This window comes from Sciurus vulgaris (assembly GCF_902686455.1).
Source record: "Sciurus vulgaris genome assembly, chromosome: 13".
NCBI lineage: Eukaryota > Metazoa > Chordata > Mammalia > Rodentia > Sciuridae > Sciurus > Sciurus vulgaris.
In genome coordinates, this window is record NC_136474.1 from 17,168,256 (window position 1) to 17,185,113 (window position 16,858).

At 34.8% G+C, this 16,858-nt stretch overlaps 1 protein-coding gene across 3 annotated transcripts in view; it reads left to right on the forward strand.

The window, feature by feature from the left end:
- Positions 1–16,858, forward strand: part of ERCC6L2 (ERCC excision repair 6 like 2) — a 110,762-nt gene that overhangs the window by 49,035 nt on the left and 44,869 nt on the right. For all 3 annotated transcript variants that reach the window (XR_013758741.1, XM_079108819.1, XM_079108820.1), the window contains 2 exons: positions 8,751–8,846; positions 14,275–14,374. Coding sequence is in view for 2 of the 3 variants with exons in the window: in XM_079108819.1 (XP_078964945.1) it covers positions 8,751–8,846; positions 14,275–14,374 (196 nt within the window). In the remaining variant the exon portion in view is untranslated. The remainder of the gene's footprint in view (positions 1–8,750; positions 8,847–14,274; positions 14,375–16,858) is intronic.

The following is a 16,858-nucleotide window of genomic DNA, read 5'->3' on the forward strand; positions in this document are numbered from 1 at the left end:
GTCCTGCAGCAATAACCAGACTGTTGTCCGTAGGTTGGCTCTGAAGTTTGGAGGCCCAATCGAGCACTTACTATGATTTTGTGTACTTTGTTTAGTGCTTGACCAAGTAAGGCTATGTCCTAACCTCTGACTGTTCATGACCTTTCAGCCAGTTCAGGGAGTTCTCAATGTCACCAGCTGAGTTCTCTTTTCTAAAACTCCCTCCTCCGTTCCATGTTTGCCTGGTTCAGTTCACTTCACAGTTCTGTCATGACTTTCTTGCTTAGCTTTTTTCCCCTCTGGATTTTTGTGCTTTATAATAAATCTCACTCTGTTATTAATTCTTATTAGCATTTTCTCCTCTTTTGAGTCATCTGTAGTCTTAAGACCTTTCTCCTGAAACCTTTAATCCTTTCCTTTCAATATAAACTAATTGTTTCTAAGCCTAGTTAAGTACTGTCATGTGAAAGCACTCCTTACTACTTTACGGCACTGGATCTTTTTCCTGGATTCCATGCCATCTCCATTCTTGGTTTGCCCTGTTGTTTTTTTGGAAATATTTTCTCAAGTAACTGTGTTAGCCAGGATGAATAGAAAGTGAGCTTTCTGCATCTCTGAATATAGGAAACTTGTCATCTCACATAGAGCATTGCAGCATTGTCTGCTGGCATTTAGTGTTACTGAATAGATGTCCAAAGCCAATCCGATTCACAGTCCTCTTGGGGAATTCCTAAGAGTTTGTCTTCATCTTTGGTATTCTGAAATTTCACAGTGACATTTGAGTCTCATTGTGGATCTTTGATTATTTGTTATGCTAGTCATATTCTGAAGACTTGTTTTCTTTTTCAGTTTTGAAAATTCTGTCTCATTATTTCTTTAACAATGGCATTCTTTTGTTCCACTTTCTTTGTTCTTTCTTGCATGCTAAGTTTTCAAATTTTAGAACTTCAGTATTATTTTTTTAAATCTCTGAACTTTTTTCTCATATTTCACATTTTGTCATTTTGCTCTGTTCTGAGAAGTCTCATTTTTCAATCTTGTTATTTTATTTGAAACAATCACATTTCCATTTTAAATTATTTCTAGCTTTCTGCATTCTTTTGTTCTCTGAATTATCTTTATTCTGGATCATCAGTACCTTAAATCTTAGCTTTTTAATAGTTAAACTCAGTTTATTTGAAGACGAACCATTTAGGACTTTGTGTGTGTGTGGGTATGTGTGTGTGTATGTTTGGATTTTTTTATTTTAATCATTCAGCTTATAAATAACTTTGAGGAAAATTGGCATTCTTATGATATTAAGCTTTCTGACCCATTAATATGGTTTCTATAATTATTTGTTTTCTTGGAAGCATTGTTAAATGGATATTTTATTTGACTCTTTACACTATTTAATACATAACAATAAAGCTTAATTTATTAAAGACATTTTTGTGGAACAGTAAGATATGGTAAAAGTATGCTTTTTGATATTTGGTATAAGAATAGAACGTGAAGGACCCAATGAATGAACAGTTTGCATGCTCATTAGGTTTCTGTCTCAAATACTAGTCTTCAGCTTGAAAATGGCAGTATTCTATTTTACTGCTTCAGGAATAATACGTTGCTGTTAGTCATATAAAACAGAGTAATGGATTTGTAAGTAAACTTCTGTGTTGCATTATCATATAGAATCACCTCATACCCAGTGGTAGAGTTAGGGATTTTCCTTTCTTTAAAAAAGGCTTTTCCTCTACTTTAATTTAGCCAGGTCTCAGTTGTAATTTCAGAATCTCTTAGAAGATTACAACCTCAAGTAGTGGAGACCTTCTCTGTGGCTCAGACAGGGCATCTAAGATGAATCCATGTCTAATTTTACCAACTAGAAGCTAATTGGAGCAGCTGATTAGATTTATTAAACAGATAAAACTTCAACTTCTACTTGTTTGGTGTATAAATCCCACCCACATTCACCCAACTTAACCATTTTTTAAAATGCTTTGCAAAACTCTCCCCATCCCACTTTTTTCTTTGAGTTTAAGTCTCTGACATCTTTATACCATCACCTCCAATAAGTAATTTTCCAAAATACAATATTCAGTTTCTGTCAAGCACTGAACTATAAGTCAAGATGCTTAGGTTTGAATTCAGACACAGAGCACCTAGGAAACTTTCAATTAGTTAAGTTTTCCAATTTTCAATTTCCTCGTTTGCAGGATGAAGATAATATTTAGCTCATGGAGCTAGTAACTAGTAAATATGAACTAGTAAATATGAAAATATCTTGCACAGTTTCTGGTGGTTGCTCAACAAATGTTAATTTCTTTCGATTTCAATAACAATTGTAGGAGAGAAGATGTTACCATTTTGTCTCCCTCTATATCATTATTCAGTGGGAAGCATCAGTTAAGTGTGCATTGAATTTTGTGATACAGTAAAGGCAGCTGACGAGGAAGAAATATTAGTCCAAATCCTCAGAGAAAGACTTTGAGAGGCAGGGTTAGACAAACAGCTGAGGAAAAGAAGGAAATCATTCTGCTCTTGGATTTTAATTTTGCTTTTCTTTTTAAAAAATATAAAATTTTACTATTAGCATATAAAAACTATTAAATATAGGGAATACTAACCAGAAAATTAAAAACATGAAAAGATCACAGTTGAATTGGGTACAATCTGATGAGCTATGCAGGAAGCTGAAATTTAAAACACAGTAGACAAACATGTACATTGTTACTTCAGAAGAAGTTTCATTCCAAAAGAAATAAATATGCTAATAGTATTCAAATGCATTTGATTGGTAGAAAAATGAATCTAACAAAACTAATAAGTATCTTTAATAAATATATATTTTAGTGGATTCTATTCACTGTGTACTTTAACTGCAAGTCAAATGAAATGACAAATGAAAATTTTAGCTTTCATATAAGTGGCAAAAAGACCGTGTAGCACAAGTACTGTGTACAGCTTCTTCATGTTGAGTATTAGAATCATACACTGGTTGAGTAGAAACAATTTTCTGAGTGAACTTAGAAACCCTAATGCAGCCCGGGGATATATAGCTCAGTTGGTAGAGTGCTTGCCTTGCAAGCACAAGGCCCTGGGTTCAATCCCCAGCACCACAAAAAAAAAAAAAAAAAAAAGAAACCCTAATGCTTTCATAATTATTCACTTACAAGGACTAAGTTAAGGATCAGAGGTACGGGCTGGGGATATAGCTCAGTTGGTAGAGGGCTTGCCTCGCAAGCACAAGGCCCTGGGTTCAATCCCAGCACTGTAAAAAAAAAAAAAAAGGATCAAGGTACTGTACTCCAAGTCAATTTTTCCATATGATATAGGTACTTCTCAATAACCCAACACCATCAATCATAGTTTTGATAGACTTTGGAGAAAAGTCATTTCCAACTTCTCTTAGTTTTATTTAAAAAAACTGTATCTTGCACAGAAAGATGAGGAAGGGGAATGGTGATGGAGAAGCAGCATAGTATGGCTTTGGCTTTGATTAATGGGTATATGGGTGACATCATCAGCCAACAGAGGGAATACATGGAGAAAAGAACTCTGGGTCCAGGATAGTTTAAGATGCATCTCATTATAAAGTAAGCACTGATGTTATTCATCTTATTCTAATTTTTTTTCTTGGTTCCAGGGATTGAACCCAGGGGGCACTTAACCACTGGGCTGCATCTCTAACCCCCCCCACTTCTTTTATATATATATATATGTATATATATGTATGTGTATGTGTGTGTGTGTGTGTGTGTGTATATATATATATATATAAAATTTTGAGACAGGGTCTTGCTAAGTTGCTGAGGCTGGCTTTGAACTTGTGGTCCTCCCACCTCAGCCTCCTAAGCCAATACAATTACAGGCATGTGCCACCAAGCCTGACTTGTTCTCTTCTTAATGGAGAGAGAACTGGTGACATCTTTTTTCAGTAGGTATAGTGATTCCTCCATTTGTCCTACACTCCCAAGATTGTACTAACTATTCCATGACTTATACTTTTCTCTATAAAATAAGCTTATGTATGTCTATGAAAAAACCTTGCTGCAATTTTGATAGGAATTGCACCATAGCTCAATTTGGGGATAATTGACTCTTTATGTTCAGCTCTCCAGTCCATGAACATGGTAGATCTCTCTATTCAGATCTTGTATCTAAGTATTTTATTTTCTTTGTAATGATTGTAAATTGTATTATGTTTTTAAATTTTGGTTTCCTCACATTCATTGTTCGTATGGGCTAAGCATACCTGAGCCAAAAATCAGAAATCCAAAATGCTCCAAAAAACTTTTCTTGGAACCAGCATGAACTCACAAGTGGACAACTCCACAACCTGACCTCGTGCAACTGGTCACAGTCAAAACACAAGTGCATAACACACAGTTTACTGAGCATCCTCATGGTGAAAAAAGATCCTCCTAGCCACTTTAGCTATGATACCCAAACTTTTTTTCATGCATGAAACTATTAAAAATATGTAAAATTACCTTCAGGCTATGGGTACGAAGTATATATGAAACATAAATGAATTTGTTTTGGCATTGGGTATCATCCCCAAGATACTTTATATGCAAATATTCCAAAATCTGCAAATATTCTAAATCTGAAATGTCCCAGGCATTTCAGGTGAGGAATATTTAGCCTATGTATAGAAATATATTTTTAAAATATTAATCTTATACCCTGCAACATTGCTGAAGTTACTTATTAGTTCTAGCAAGTTTTTTCCCTAGATTCCTTGAGATTTTCTACATAGACAATTGTCGTGTGCAAATATTGTCAGTTTTTTTTTTTTTTCTTTCCAATCTGTATATCTTTTTTTCCCTTGTCTATTGAGGAATTTCTCCTCAATTTTTAATTTCCTGAGAATTTTTATTATGAATGTTTGTTGGATTTTGCCAAATAATTTTTCTATATCCATTGATACTATCATGCAATTTTTCTCCTTTAGCCCATCAATATATTAGATTACATTGACTGACTTCAAATGTTGAATCTGCTTTTCATTCTTGCAATAAATCCCAGTAGGCAATGTTATATGATTATTTTTGTTCTTTGCCGGATTTTATTTATAAATATTTTGTTGAGCATTTTTGTATCTAAGTTCGTGAGAGATATTGGTATGTCATTTTTTTGTTTGTTTTTTTCTTGCACTGACTTTATAAGGCTTTAGTTTCAGGTAATACTAGCCTTATTCATTGAGTTGGGAAGTGCTCTTAAACTCTTCTGTTTTATGGAGTATATCGTATAAAACAGGTATTAATTATTTTATAAATGATACACTTATCCAGTGGAATCATCTGAGCCTGGAGATTTCTTTCATAAGAGCTTTTTAAATGCTTATTTAATATTTAAAATGGTTATAGGACTATTCAAGTTGTTTGTTTCATTTAGTTATATTTAATAGTTTGTAGTTTTTGAGGAATCTGTCCATTTCTAACTTAAGGGTTTATAATCGTAAAATTGTTCATAGTGAATACTTATCCTTTTAGTAGCCATAGGATCTATAGTGGTATCTCCTGATTTATTCCTAATATTGGTAATTTGAATAGTCTTTCTTTTTGTCTTGCATGCTTGAAGTTTAACAAAGAGTCAACTTTTTGTTTAATTGATTTTTTTCTCTATTATTTTCCTATATTCAAATATATTCATTTCTACTCTTACTTTATTATTTCCTTCCTTCTATTTGCTTTGTGTTTTGCTCCTTTCTAGTTTCTTGGGGTAGGACTTCAAATTATTGGTTCAATGGCTTTATTCTTTTCTAATGTAATTATTTAGTGGTATAAAATTTCACTAGTAGTGGTATAAACACTACTTTAGCTGTATCCCACATTTTTGTATCCTCGTTTTTATTGAATTATTATTATTATTTATGATTCATTGTATTTTAAATTTTCTTTTCAGATTTCCTCTTAGATCTATGGACTATTTAGATATATGTTGTTTAATTTTCATTTGTTTGGAAATTTTTCTCGTCTTCCTGTTAGATTTAATTATGGTCAGAGAACATATTCAATTGAACATGATTTCAGTTCTTTTGATTTTGTTGAGATTTCTACTTTGTTCCTTAATGTTTGCATGGCATATCTTTTGTCTTATTTTTACTTTCAACCAATCTGTATCAGTGTATTTAAAGCATTTCTTATTTTTTGTTTTATTTAATTTATTTATTGTAGACAGCATATGTTGGATCCTGAGTAGGGATTTTTTGTTTTGTTTTTTCCTCCCACTCTGCTAATCTTTGATATTTATTTATTTGTTTATTTATTTTGGTACCAGGGATTGAACCCAGGGGTGATTAAACACTAAACCACATCTCCAACCCTTTTTATTTTTTATTTTGTGACAGGATCTCACTAAGTTACTTAGCGCCTTGCTAAGTTGCTGAGGCTAGCTTTGAACTTGTGATCCTCCTGCTTCAGCCTCCTGAGCTACTGGGATTATGGGCATGAACCACCATGCCCAACTAATCTCTGATTTTGAAATGGTACATTTAGGCTATCATAGTTGAGGTAATTATTAATATATTGTATTTTTTTATTTTTCTATTCATTTCCCATTTCCGATTCCATTGTTTCTCTTGTTTGAATCTTTTAAAATGATTATTTATTTACACTTTTTTTTTTTAGTATATTTCTTTGTACATTTTTTCCTAGTGGTTGCTATAGTTACTACAATGTACATAATAACTTCTTATGGTCTACTGGTAGTTTTCCTAGTTTGATATGTAGAAACCTTACTTATATTTAAGTCCCTTTGCTACTCCACTTTAAAGTATAGTTGTCGTAGTTATTTCCATCACATACATCAGCATGTCAGATGATATTGTGATTTCCCTTTAACCAGGAAATGTAATTTATGAAACTCATGAGAAATAGAGTGTTTTTATATCCACCCCTATTTTTACCAATTCCGATATTCCTCTTTCCTTTCTAAAGTTTCAAGCCTTCTTCTGTTTTCTTTTCTTTCTATTTGAATTTCTTTAGCTGATCTTTTAAGTTAAGTCTGCTGGTGGCAAATTTTTGTAGATTTCCTTAATCTGAGAATGCAATGACTCCTCTTTCCTGTCTGAAAGATATCTTCACTGAATGTAGAATTTTCTGTTGACAGTTCTTTTCTTTGAGCTGTTGAGAAACATTGCCACCTCCTCTTGGCTTCATCCTTGTTAAGGAGAAACCCAGTCAGTTGAATTGGGATTCCCCCAGAAGTAATGTGTCCTTCTTCTCTGGGCACTGTTTTTGCATGAATTTCTTGATTTACCTTGTATGGAATTCCACTCAGCTTTTCCAGTATGTGGGTTTATATCTTTTGCCAGATGTAGGAAGGTTTCAGCTGTTTTTCTTTGAATACTTTCATTCTCATCCTCTTCTTTTTGGTTCTTCCCTGATATGAGTGTTAGTTCTTTGTCCCTCAGGTCTCTAAGGCTCTGTTCATTTTTCATCTGTTTTCTCTCTGTTGTTGGGAAATGATACTGTCATCACCTTTACTGACTCTACTCTTTGTCATCTCCATTGTACTATTGAGCTCATCCAACAAGTTTTATATTTCCGTTATTTTTCAGTTCTAAAATTTTTATTTGGTTCTTCCCTATGTCCTCTTTCTTATTGCTGAGACTTTATTTTTTAAAAAGTTTTAAGGCATATTTGTAATTGCTTATTGAAACATTTTTATGATGGCTACATTAAAACCCTTGTCAGATAATCCCAACATCTAACTCATCTGTTGATTATCTTTTTTTATTCAAGCTGAGGTTTTCCTGGTTGTTGGCATAATGACTGAATTTTTTTATTATAGGCTGGACACTGTGAATGTTATGAGACTTTATATCTTGTTTAAATCTTCTGGATTAGTTAACCTCTTCTGACACTATGCCAGCCAAGTAGAGGTGGAAATTTGGGTTCCCTTTTTGACTTCTGTGGACACCCTAGAGAGAAAGTTTCTTCATTACTGTTCCCACATGACCTTCCCTTACACCTTGAAGGGCAACCCAGTTGTCACTGGGTAGAAAATGGAAAATCACAGCTTCACCCTTTTTTCACCGGCACCACCCCAGCAGGAGTGAGTAGTGCCTCACATAGCCAGGCAAGGGTAGAATATAGCACCTACCCACAGCCTTTGCTGAGAAGGGGGGATGAACCACAAGTTGTTCCTTGGTGTTTAGCCAGAGTTGGGTGGTTATCATCTAACATTCTTTGTCCATGACTGTTGGCATTTCCAGTTCACTAGTTTCTCCAGAATCCATCTCTGGATATATTAAGCAAAAAGAAAGCCAAGGAACTCACTGTAATGTCATTTCTTTCATCTTGTAGATGCTTGCCTGTTCATCTTCTCTCCATCTTTCAGTATCTTGTGTTTATTTTATATATAATGTCCAGAGTTTTAAGCTGTGCTTCGTGGAAGGAATAAGAAGATGTGCATCTATTCCTGAGTTGAATTTTAAAATATATGTATTACTTTATTTAGTTAGAATATACTAACCATTTTTTTAAAAAAGAAAAATTATATGAGGAAAATCTTACAGAAGTAACATTAGAGTATCCAAAAATTGTAAAAACTAGCACAATGTATTTACATAGGCCCGGATGGTAAATTCTTATAGAGATTTTTTGGAGTGGCAAAAAAAGAATATGGCAGAGATTTTTTCTTTGTGGTATATTTGTGTTTTATGATGTTAATGTAATCTTGTATTGTTTTGACTGTAGAACCTTGACAAAATTGAGTTCCAGCACAACAATTAGTGTTGTAATGCTCTCTGCCTTTTTAATGCTCTCTGCTCTTTCTTCCAGGGCTGGTGGACTTGGCCTCAATTTTGTTGGTGCCAATGTTGTTATATTATTTGATCCAACTTGGAATCCAGCCAATGATCTTCAAGCCATCGACAGGTATAATAATGGTAAAATTAAAATGACTTGCAGATTCTTTTAATCTAAAAATACTCCCAAACTTTTAAGATTTCTTACAAGATTAGAAAAGAGGGTGAATTTTGTAAAAATTTCTGTTTAAGATAACCCTGAATTATTTAATTGAAATAGGCTAAAAATAGCCATTTATTTTCCATCAATCTCAAAATCCGACTAATATGACAGAAATGACTTAAGAAGAAAGAATAAATCTATGAAAACTATCGGAAACTAAGACAGTTCACTACCTGTTGATCAGAACTTTTGAAAAACTCCTAGAAGATAGAAAGCAAATAGAATCTGTGTAATCAAAAAATGAAGAGAGAAATCCAGAATCTGCAGGAATGACCTTGTAGTTTCAAGCATGAGATTGGTACCTGGAGGTTATGGGAGTAGACCACAGTCTGTCCTTCTGGGCAGTTAATTAATGAATATGCTGACTCTGAAACAAATTCTCCTTTCATATTTACAGAAATGTTATCCATTTCTAGCCCTCCTTTGTTATTGCTGAAAGAATAATCTCATAAATAAGTAGGGAATCTGACTGTTGAATGGTTCTTAGAATGAGCCAGATCATGAAGTAGAGCCAAACCTGAAGTGATTCCAGGTCTCTCCACATCAAAGGGGAAATAGTTAAGTAAAACTCACCTGCATGAACCGAGATCACCTTTCTTTTTTTTTTTTTTTCTTAATTTTTTCTTTTTAGATATACATGACATTAGCATATATTTTGACATATTATACATATGTAAAATATAACTTATTCTAATTATGGTCCCATTCTTGTGATGGTACATGTTGTGGAATTTCACTGTATCATGTATTCATATATGAACATAGGAAAGTTCTGTCCCATTCATTCCACTGTCTGTCCTATTCCCATTCCCCTCCCTTCCCTTTATTCCCTTTTGTCTAATCCAGTGAACTTCTATATTTCCCTCCCCACTGCCCATTGTGTATTAGCATGCGCATATCAGAGAGAATATTCAGCCTTTGTTTTTTTGGGACTGCCTTATTTCACTTAGCATGATAGTCTTCAGTTCCATCCATTTACTAGAAACATAATTTCATTCTTCCTTATAGCTGAGTAATATTCCATTGTGTGTGTGTGTGTGTACCACATTTTCTTTATCCATTTATCTGTTGAAGGACACCAAGGTTGGTTCCATAGCTTAGCTATTGTGAATTGAGCTGCTATAAACACTGATGTGACTGCATTACTTTAGTATGCTGATTTTAAATCCTTTGCTTTTGTACGAAAGAGTGGGATAACTAGGTCAAATGGTGGTTCCATTCCAGATTTTGTGAGGAATCTCCATTCCTCTTTCCATAGTGATTGCACCAATTTGCATTCCCACCAGGAATGTATGAGTGCACCTTCCACCCCCATTCTCGCCAGCCTTTATTGTTGCTTATGTTCTTGATAATTGCCATTCTGACTGGAGTGAGATGGAACCTCAATGTAGTTTTAATTTGCATTTCTCTAATTGCTAGAGATGTTGAATATTTCTTCTTATATTTATTGACCATTTGTATTTCATCATCTGTGAAGTACCTGTTCAGTTTCTTTGCCCATTTATTGATTAGGTTATTTTTTTTTTTTAGTGTTAAGTTTTTTGAGTTCTTTGTATATCCTGGAGATTAAGGCTCTATCTGAGGTACAAATTCCAAAAATTTTCTCCCATTCTGTAGTTCTCTATTCATGTTCTTGATTGTTTCTTTTGCTGTAAAGAAGTTTTTTAGTTTGATACCATCCCACTTATTGATTTTCGATTTTACTTCTTGCCCTTCTTATTGAGGAAGTCAGTTCCTAAACTGACATGATGGAGAGTTGGGCCTACTTTTTCTTCTAGTAATCATAGGGTCTCTGGTCCTCGATCTACTTTGAGTTGGGTTTTGTGCAGCGTAAACCGCCTTTCTAATACAGTCCACCTAGTTTCTCATTTTAATTATGAAATTTAGGAGTCATGAGGCATTTTCATAAAACTAACTTCATGAAAGAAAAGAGCCAATGGAAAAAACAGACACCAAAGGGACCCTATCAACTGAGCAAAAAGGTAACCTAGAGAATGGGAAAATATTTACAAATCACATATCTGATAAGATACTAATATCTAGAATATTTAAGCAAATCTTAAAACTCAAGAACAATAAAACAACCAAATAAAAAATGGGTAAAGGATTTGAAAAGACATTTCTCTGAAGAAAATACATAAAAATTGCCAATAAGCAGTTGAAAAGATGTTCAGTGTCACTAATAATTAAGGAAATGAAATCCAAATGCAGTGAGATGTCACTCATTAGGATGACCATTATTAAAATAACAGAAACAACAAGTCTTGGTGGGAATGTGGAGAAGTCAGAACCTTGGTGCTGCTAGATGTAAAATGTTTCAGCCATTGTGGAAAACAGTATGGTGGTTCCTCAAAATATTAGTTATATGTTGCTATCTGATCTAGCAATCCTATTTCTTTTCTGGTTACAAATCCAAAAGAATTGAAATGAGGGAGTTGGACAGATATTTGTATAGCACCTATATTTATAGTAGCTAAAACATGGAGGCAAGCCAAATGAATGCATAAACAAAATCCATTTTGAATAGATAAACAAAGTGTGGTATGTACATACAATGGAATATTATTAGCTTTATAAAGGACTGAAATTCTGATACATGCTAGAACATGGACAAATCTTGAAAATATTATGCTAAGTGAAGTAAGCCAAACAAAGAAGGACCAATGTTTTCTGATTTCACCTATGTGAGGTACCTGGAATGGTCAATTTCATAATGATGAAAATTAAAATTTATGAAGGGATGAATTGGGAGTTAATGTGTAATCAGCATAGAGTTTCAGTTTGGGAGGACAGAAAACTTGTAAAGACAGATAATGTTGGCTATAAAACAGTGTGAATTTATGTAATGCTACTGGACTTACACTAAAAAAATAGTTAAAATGATAAATCTTACGTATCCTTTACCATGATTTTAAAAAAGAATACTTAAAGTGATTGTGATCCAGTTGGTCTTCAGCTCTACTTTGAGAAACACTGGAAATTAGATGTGAGAGTTCCAAAAAGAACTTTAAAAAAAGCAACAAGAAAATGTAATTACTTTAGCACATGATAGGAAATTCAGTATTACTATCAAACAAAATGTTAATAAAATCCAAGACAAAAGCATTTTCACTAATTGGCAGAGTCAGGATCCGAATCCGTGCAATCTGACTACAGAACTTGTGCCATAAACCATTCTCTCTCCACTGACAGCTGTCAAGGAAATGGCCATGTGAAAACCACAGAGAAATCTCCTTTTTTCTTTTTTCTTTTGTTCTTAGGAATTTATTGTATTCTTATACTTTTTCATCTAGGTCGTTAAGATATTATCTTATCTACCTCACTATTTCCTCAAAACACAGTGAATTCCTCTTCCATTCCCTTTCCTTCTATTTACTTTTTGGCAGGAGGAACCAAGAAGAGAAATGAAGATATTTACTTACATATCATATAATTGTTCCTCAATACTTGTTTCCACATGGTAAAAGATCCATCACTTACAAATCCTTGTTTTGTGGACCAAAAAATTCATGAAGCATAGGTATGAAATAACAGGTATCAAAGTTGTGTCTGTAAAAAGATCAAAGGACAGAGTTCCAACAGAATCTGCCTCATTAAACAACACTTGACTGAGCACACATCCAAAGGACATCTTCTTAGATCCACTGATGTTTTTTTTAGAGCTCAAATACATTGCTGGGGAGAAGAGGGATTGTGAGCTGCTCTCCTCTTCTCCAGGCTGCAGGATGGGAGAGAAAATGCAATACCTTCCTGTTGGGAGCGGGACTAAATTAAGGTCCCTGAGCTGTCCTGTGACAGAAGCAATGCCTCTCCTGGGAACTCTCTTGCAAGGCACTGGTACACATCGCCCAGTTGCTATGGTGATGCCCTGTTCAAAAGGAGGTTCTCTGCCAGCCACAGGAGCTCTTCAGTTCATGACCTTGAGGTTCAGACACCAGCTACTGCTCACGGGTAGAAAGTTATGGGTGCAAGCTGATAATCATAATCTGGCTGTTCATACTTACGACCTTGGTGTTGCTTGCTCTGAAGAAATTTTCTTACAATAAACCTTTTGATGATGATAAAACCTATATAATAAACATGCTGAACTGGTTCATGGGCACTATTTCCCTATCAAGGTTAGTGAACCACTGAGACCCAACTTTTTCTCTATTTGAGTGTCTGTTTGTCTTTTCTTCGTCCCCTCACTGCCCAATCCAGTTACTGATTTAACAGCCATGCAGGTCCTGTACCTTCCCCGCAGCTGTGAGGAGGCAGGAGGCTCCATTCCCTTCTAGGGACAAGAGATTTGCAGGACCCAAGACATTGTCTAGTATAAATTCATCCCTGTGAGGAGAAATGAGTGAAGGAGGCAGAGGGAACATCAAATATTACAACAGATACAGGGTCCTTACAAGTTCAAAAATAAGTTTCCCCCAAAAAGTAACATTTTCAAGCACATGGGCAGTAGAGCCTTGTCTCTATTTCCCTCAGCAACTATAGCAGGCATTTGGAAACAGGTTACCTCCTTCAGAACATCTGATAAAACCTCCATATGAAAAGCTTCAGGGAACAGACCATAGTTAACCACCATGGTGAGTCAGGTTAGCATTGAATTAGTATCTATGGTCCATATCAGAATACGTGGGATACCAGGCAACAGAGGCTGAATCATCACTGATAGCTCTGTGGACGTGGGCTCCAGATGTGCACTTGCATGCTTCCAGCTGACTTACTGCTTTTCTCCAAGGTATTATTCTGTTTTGTATGGTTTTACTTTTAAGCAGTTTTATTAAGGCATACCTGACATACAATAAACTGCACTTACTGAACATATATAATTGCTAAGTTTTGATGCATGTGCAACTGTGAAACCATGACCACAATCAACATAATAAACATACTCATCGCGCTCAAAATCTTCCTCATACCCTTTTGTAATCCATCCTTTCTGTCCCTCCCTATCCCTTTGTCCCCAAGTAACCACTGCTCGACTTTCTGTCACTATGAATGAGTTTACATTCTGAGGAATTTTAAATGAAGTTATTTGAGAACAATTCATTCATAGATTGCCATAAAAGAAGAATCTTGTATTTGTGGAAAGTTTTTGGATACTAGAAGGTGATATGTGTATCTTCCTACCATCCTTTTCTCCTTAGTAACTAGACTTTTATATGAATTTATGGTTTTGCATTATTACTAGGTAATATAACATATCTAAACACAAAATGTTTATTTTTAAATCATCAAAATTTTAATAAAGTTCCATTTTTACATCCAAAAGCTATCTCTTGAACCCAAATTGCTTCAGGTGATTTTTTTTTTTTTTTTTAGTTTTGTTTTTAATCTTTTACAGAGCATACAGGATTGGACAGTGCAGAGATGTCAAAGTGCTTAGGCTGATATCCTTGGGAACTGTGGAGGAGATCATGTATTTACGACAGGTATACAAACAGGTAAATATGTTTTCCTGCTTCTAATTAAGAAGTAAACATCTGTTTTCAAAACATTATGAACAAATTGGTATAATTACTTTAAATTTTACTCTGAAATATGGAATTCAATAAGATTATGAAATACACTCTTGAATATACTTCTGTGAAACAGATTAATTCTTAGGTTCATGGAACTTTAGTAGTGAAGTTTCTCAGAGCAGTACTTCTTAAACTTGAATGTCCTTATGAATCAGCTAGGGATCTTGTTAAAATACAGATTCTGATTTAGTAGGTCTGGGACAGAGCCAAAGATGATACATTTTTCACTAGCTCCCGGGAGTGCCCATACTACTAGTCCACAGATCACAGTCTGAGTGTTGAGGTCACAGCTCCCCAAACTGGGCCAGGACATAAAAGCATGCCACAAATGGATTACAGGTGCACTGAGATGCTGATCCCATCACTGTCTGTCAGCTTCTCGCCTTGAGTAATTCCTCTGTGCATTCCAGGTAGATGCTCATGTCACCATTTTCCGTATGTGCCATGACATGAAGAAGATCAGGGAGCACTGCCTTAGAGATACCATAGTGAATGAAACCGAAATTGTGCTACTAGAACTCAAGCACACCAGCTACTGTATTGCTGCTTTTAGTGTTGATCTGAGATTGCATTAACTCTTCATTACACTCAGGATATCACTCACTGCTTCATTTCTACCTCTAAATAAACTATTTATTTTATTTATAACTGCTCACTTGAGAAGATCTGGAATGAGGTTCAAGTTTAATTGTGAATATTAAACTTGAATTGCTCCCTATATGTTCAGTTGGCATCTATTTAAGAGCAAACATCTGCCACATGTGGTGGTAGTTAGCCTAAAAATTATCCAATCTTGTGTTTATGCTATTTTCTTCATTCTATAAATGGAATTGTACACAGCAGTTTTTGCTTTTTCTTAAACCATTTAGCTCTATAAGAAGTAGTTCATCCTTTTGTTCCTCAGTAGAACACAACTACTGGAAATTATTTTTTTCTAAACTAACCAATCATGAAAAAAAGTAAGGTATTTTTCATCTTAGGAGATCTCTGTAGAATACTGTCTCAGAGTGTTTTGTCAATTAGGTAATCTTTCTCAACCCATTACTTTATACATTTCCTTTTTTACCTACTCATCTTGACTCATTTAGTTGCCTGTTATGTAATATATGCCATGTAATGATACATAATAAAAAGTTTTCAGGAGACAAGGTAATTTCTCAGAACTTTGTATGACACAAAGATAAGATGACTATCATGAAATGTAAATAGGCTTTAAAGGTAGTTTGGAATTTGAACCAAGGGTGCATATGGGGCACAGTGTAGCCTTGAAAAAGTTCTTCAGATTTCTTAGGGGGAAAAAAAAAATCCCAAAATAAACAAATGCATGATCTATAAGTATGCTGGAAAACAAGAAGACTTCCCACAGTGGCCCAGAAATTGTAAGGAATCCTTACAAAAGGCGGTGGAGACGAGGTTGAAGGAAGAGGCAAACATGCACTGTCATGCCTGCTTCAGATGACGGTGGCCGTGGGCTGAGATAAGCAGGTATGGCACTAATGGCAGCTAAGCAGCCAGCCAAAAAGAATTACTGAACAATTTAAGAAAATGAGCACCATGAGAAAGGCACTGTAGTGGACTGAATAATAGCCCTCAAAAATACCAAGTCCTAGCTAGGTACAGTGACACACACCTAGGAACCCAGCAGCTCAGGAGACTTGAGGCTGAGACAAGAGAATCGTAAATTCAAAGCCAACCTCAGCAGTTTATTGAGACCCTAAGCAACTTAGCAAGAACCTGTCTTAAAATTAAAAAATTAAAAGCATTGGGGTTGTGACTCAGTGGTTAAGCACCTCTCAAGTTTAATTCATGTTCTGCACATTTTGCAAAAGGTACCTTTTAAAATTTTGGTTTTGTTTTGGGGTTGCTGAATGGGGTGCTCTTATTGGTGGAGGACTTGTATACTGTTGTTGAGAATACAACTAGTACACTTATTTTAGAGGCTAATTTAAATGTTTTAAATACGTAGCATCTTCTCCATACTGACATGACAGAAATGCTCAGGGAGGGATGACAAGGATTCATATTCAGCACTATCAATGTTTGTTTAAAAAATGAAAAAACAAACAGCTGAGTGTCTAACAGTAAAGGAATGATAACAAGAATTCCATTATACCCAAATTACAGATTAGTCTGCAACAGGAAAAAAAAAAAGAACATAAGATCATAGTCGGGTCAAATGTAATGATGTGACTATCTCTGTGCCATTTTTAAGTGGATCAGAAAAGCAACTTAAAGAACAATATATGCAGATATCAATAGTATCTATGTATTATACTATTTTAATGTGGCTGTAGAAATAGCTGTGCCTACATTGAAAGAGAGCTAGAGGGTTATACCTAGGCATTAGGACCCTGGTAAGGGGAAATCTGTGTTGTTCAAGAGGGACTTTCACTTTGATATGTCTTT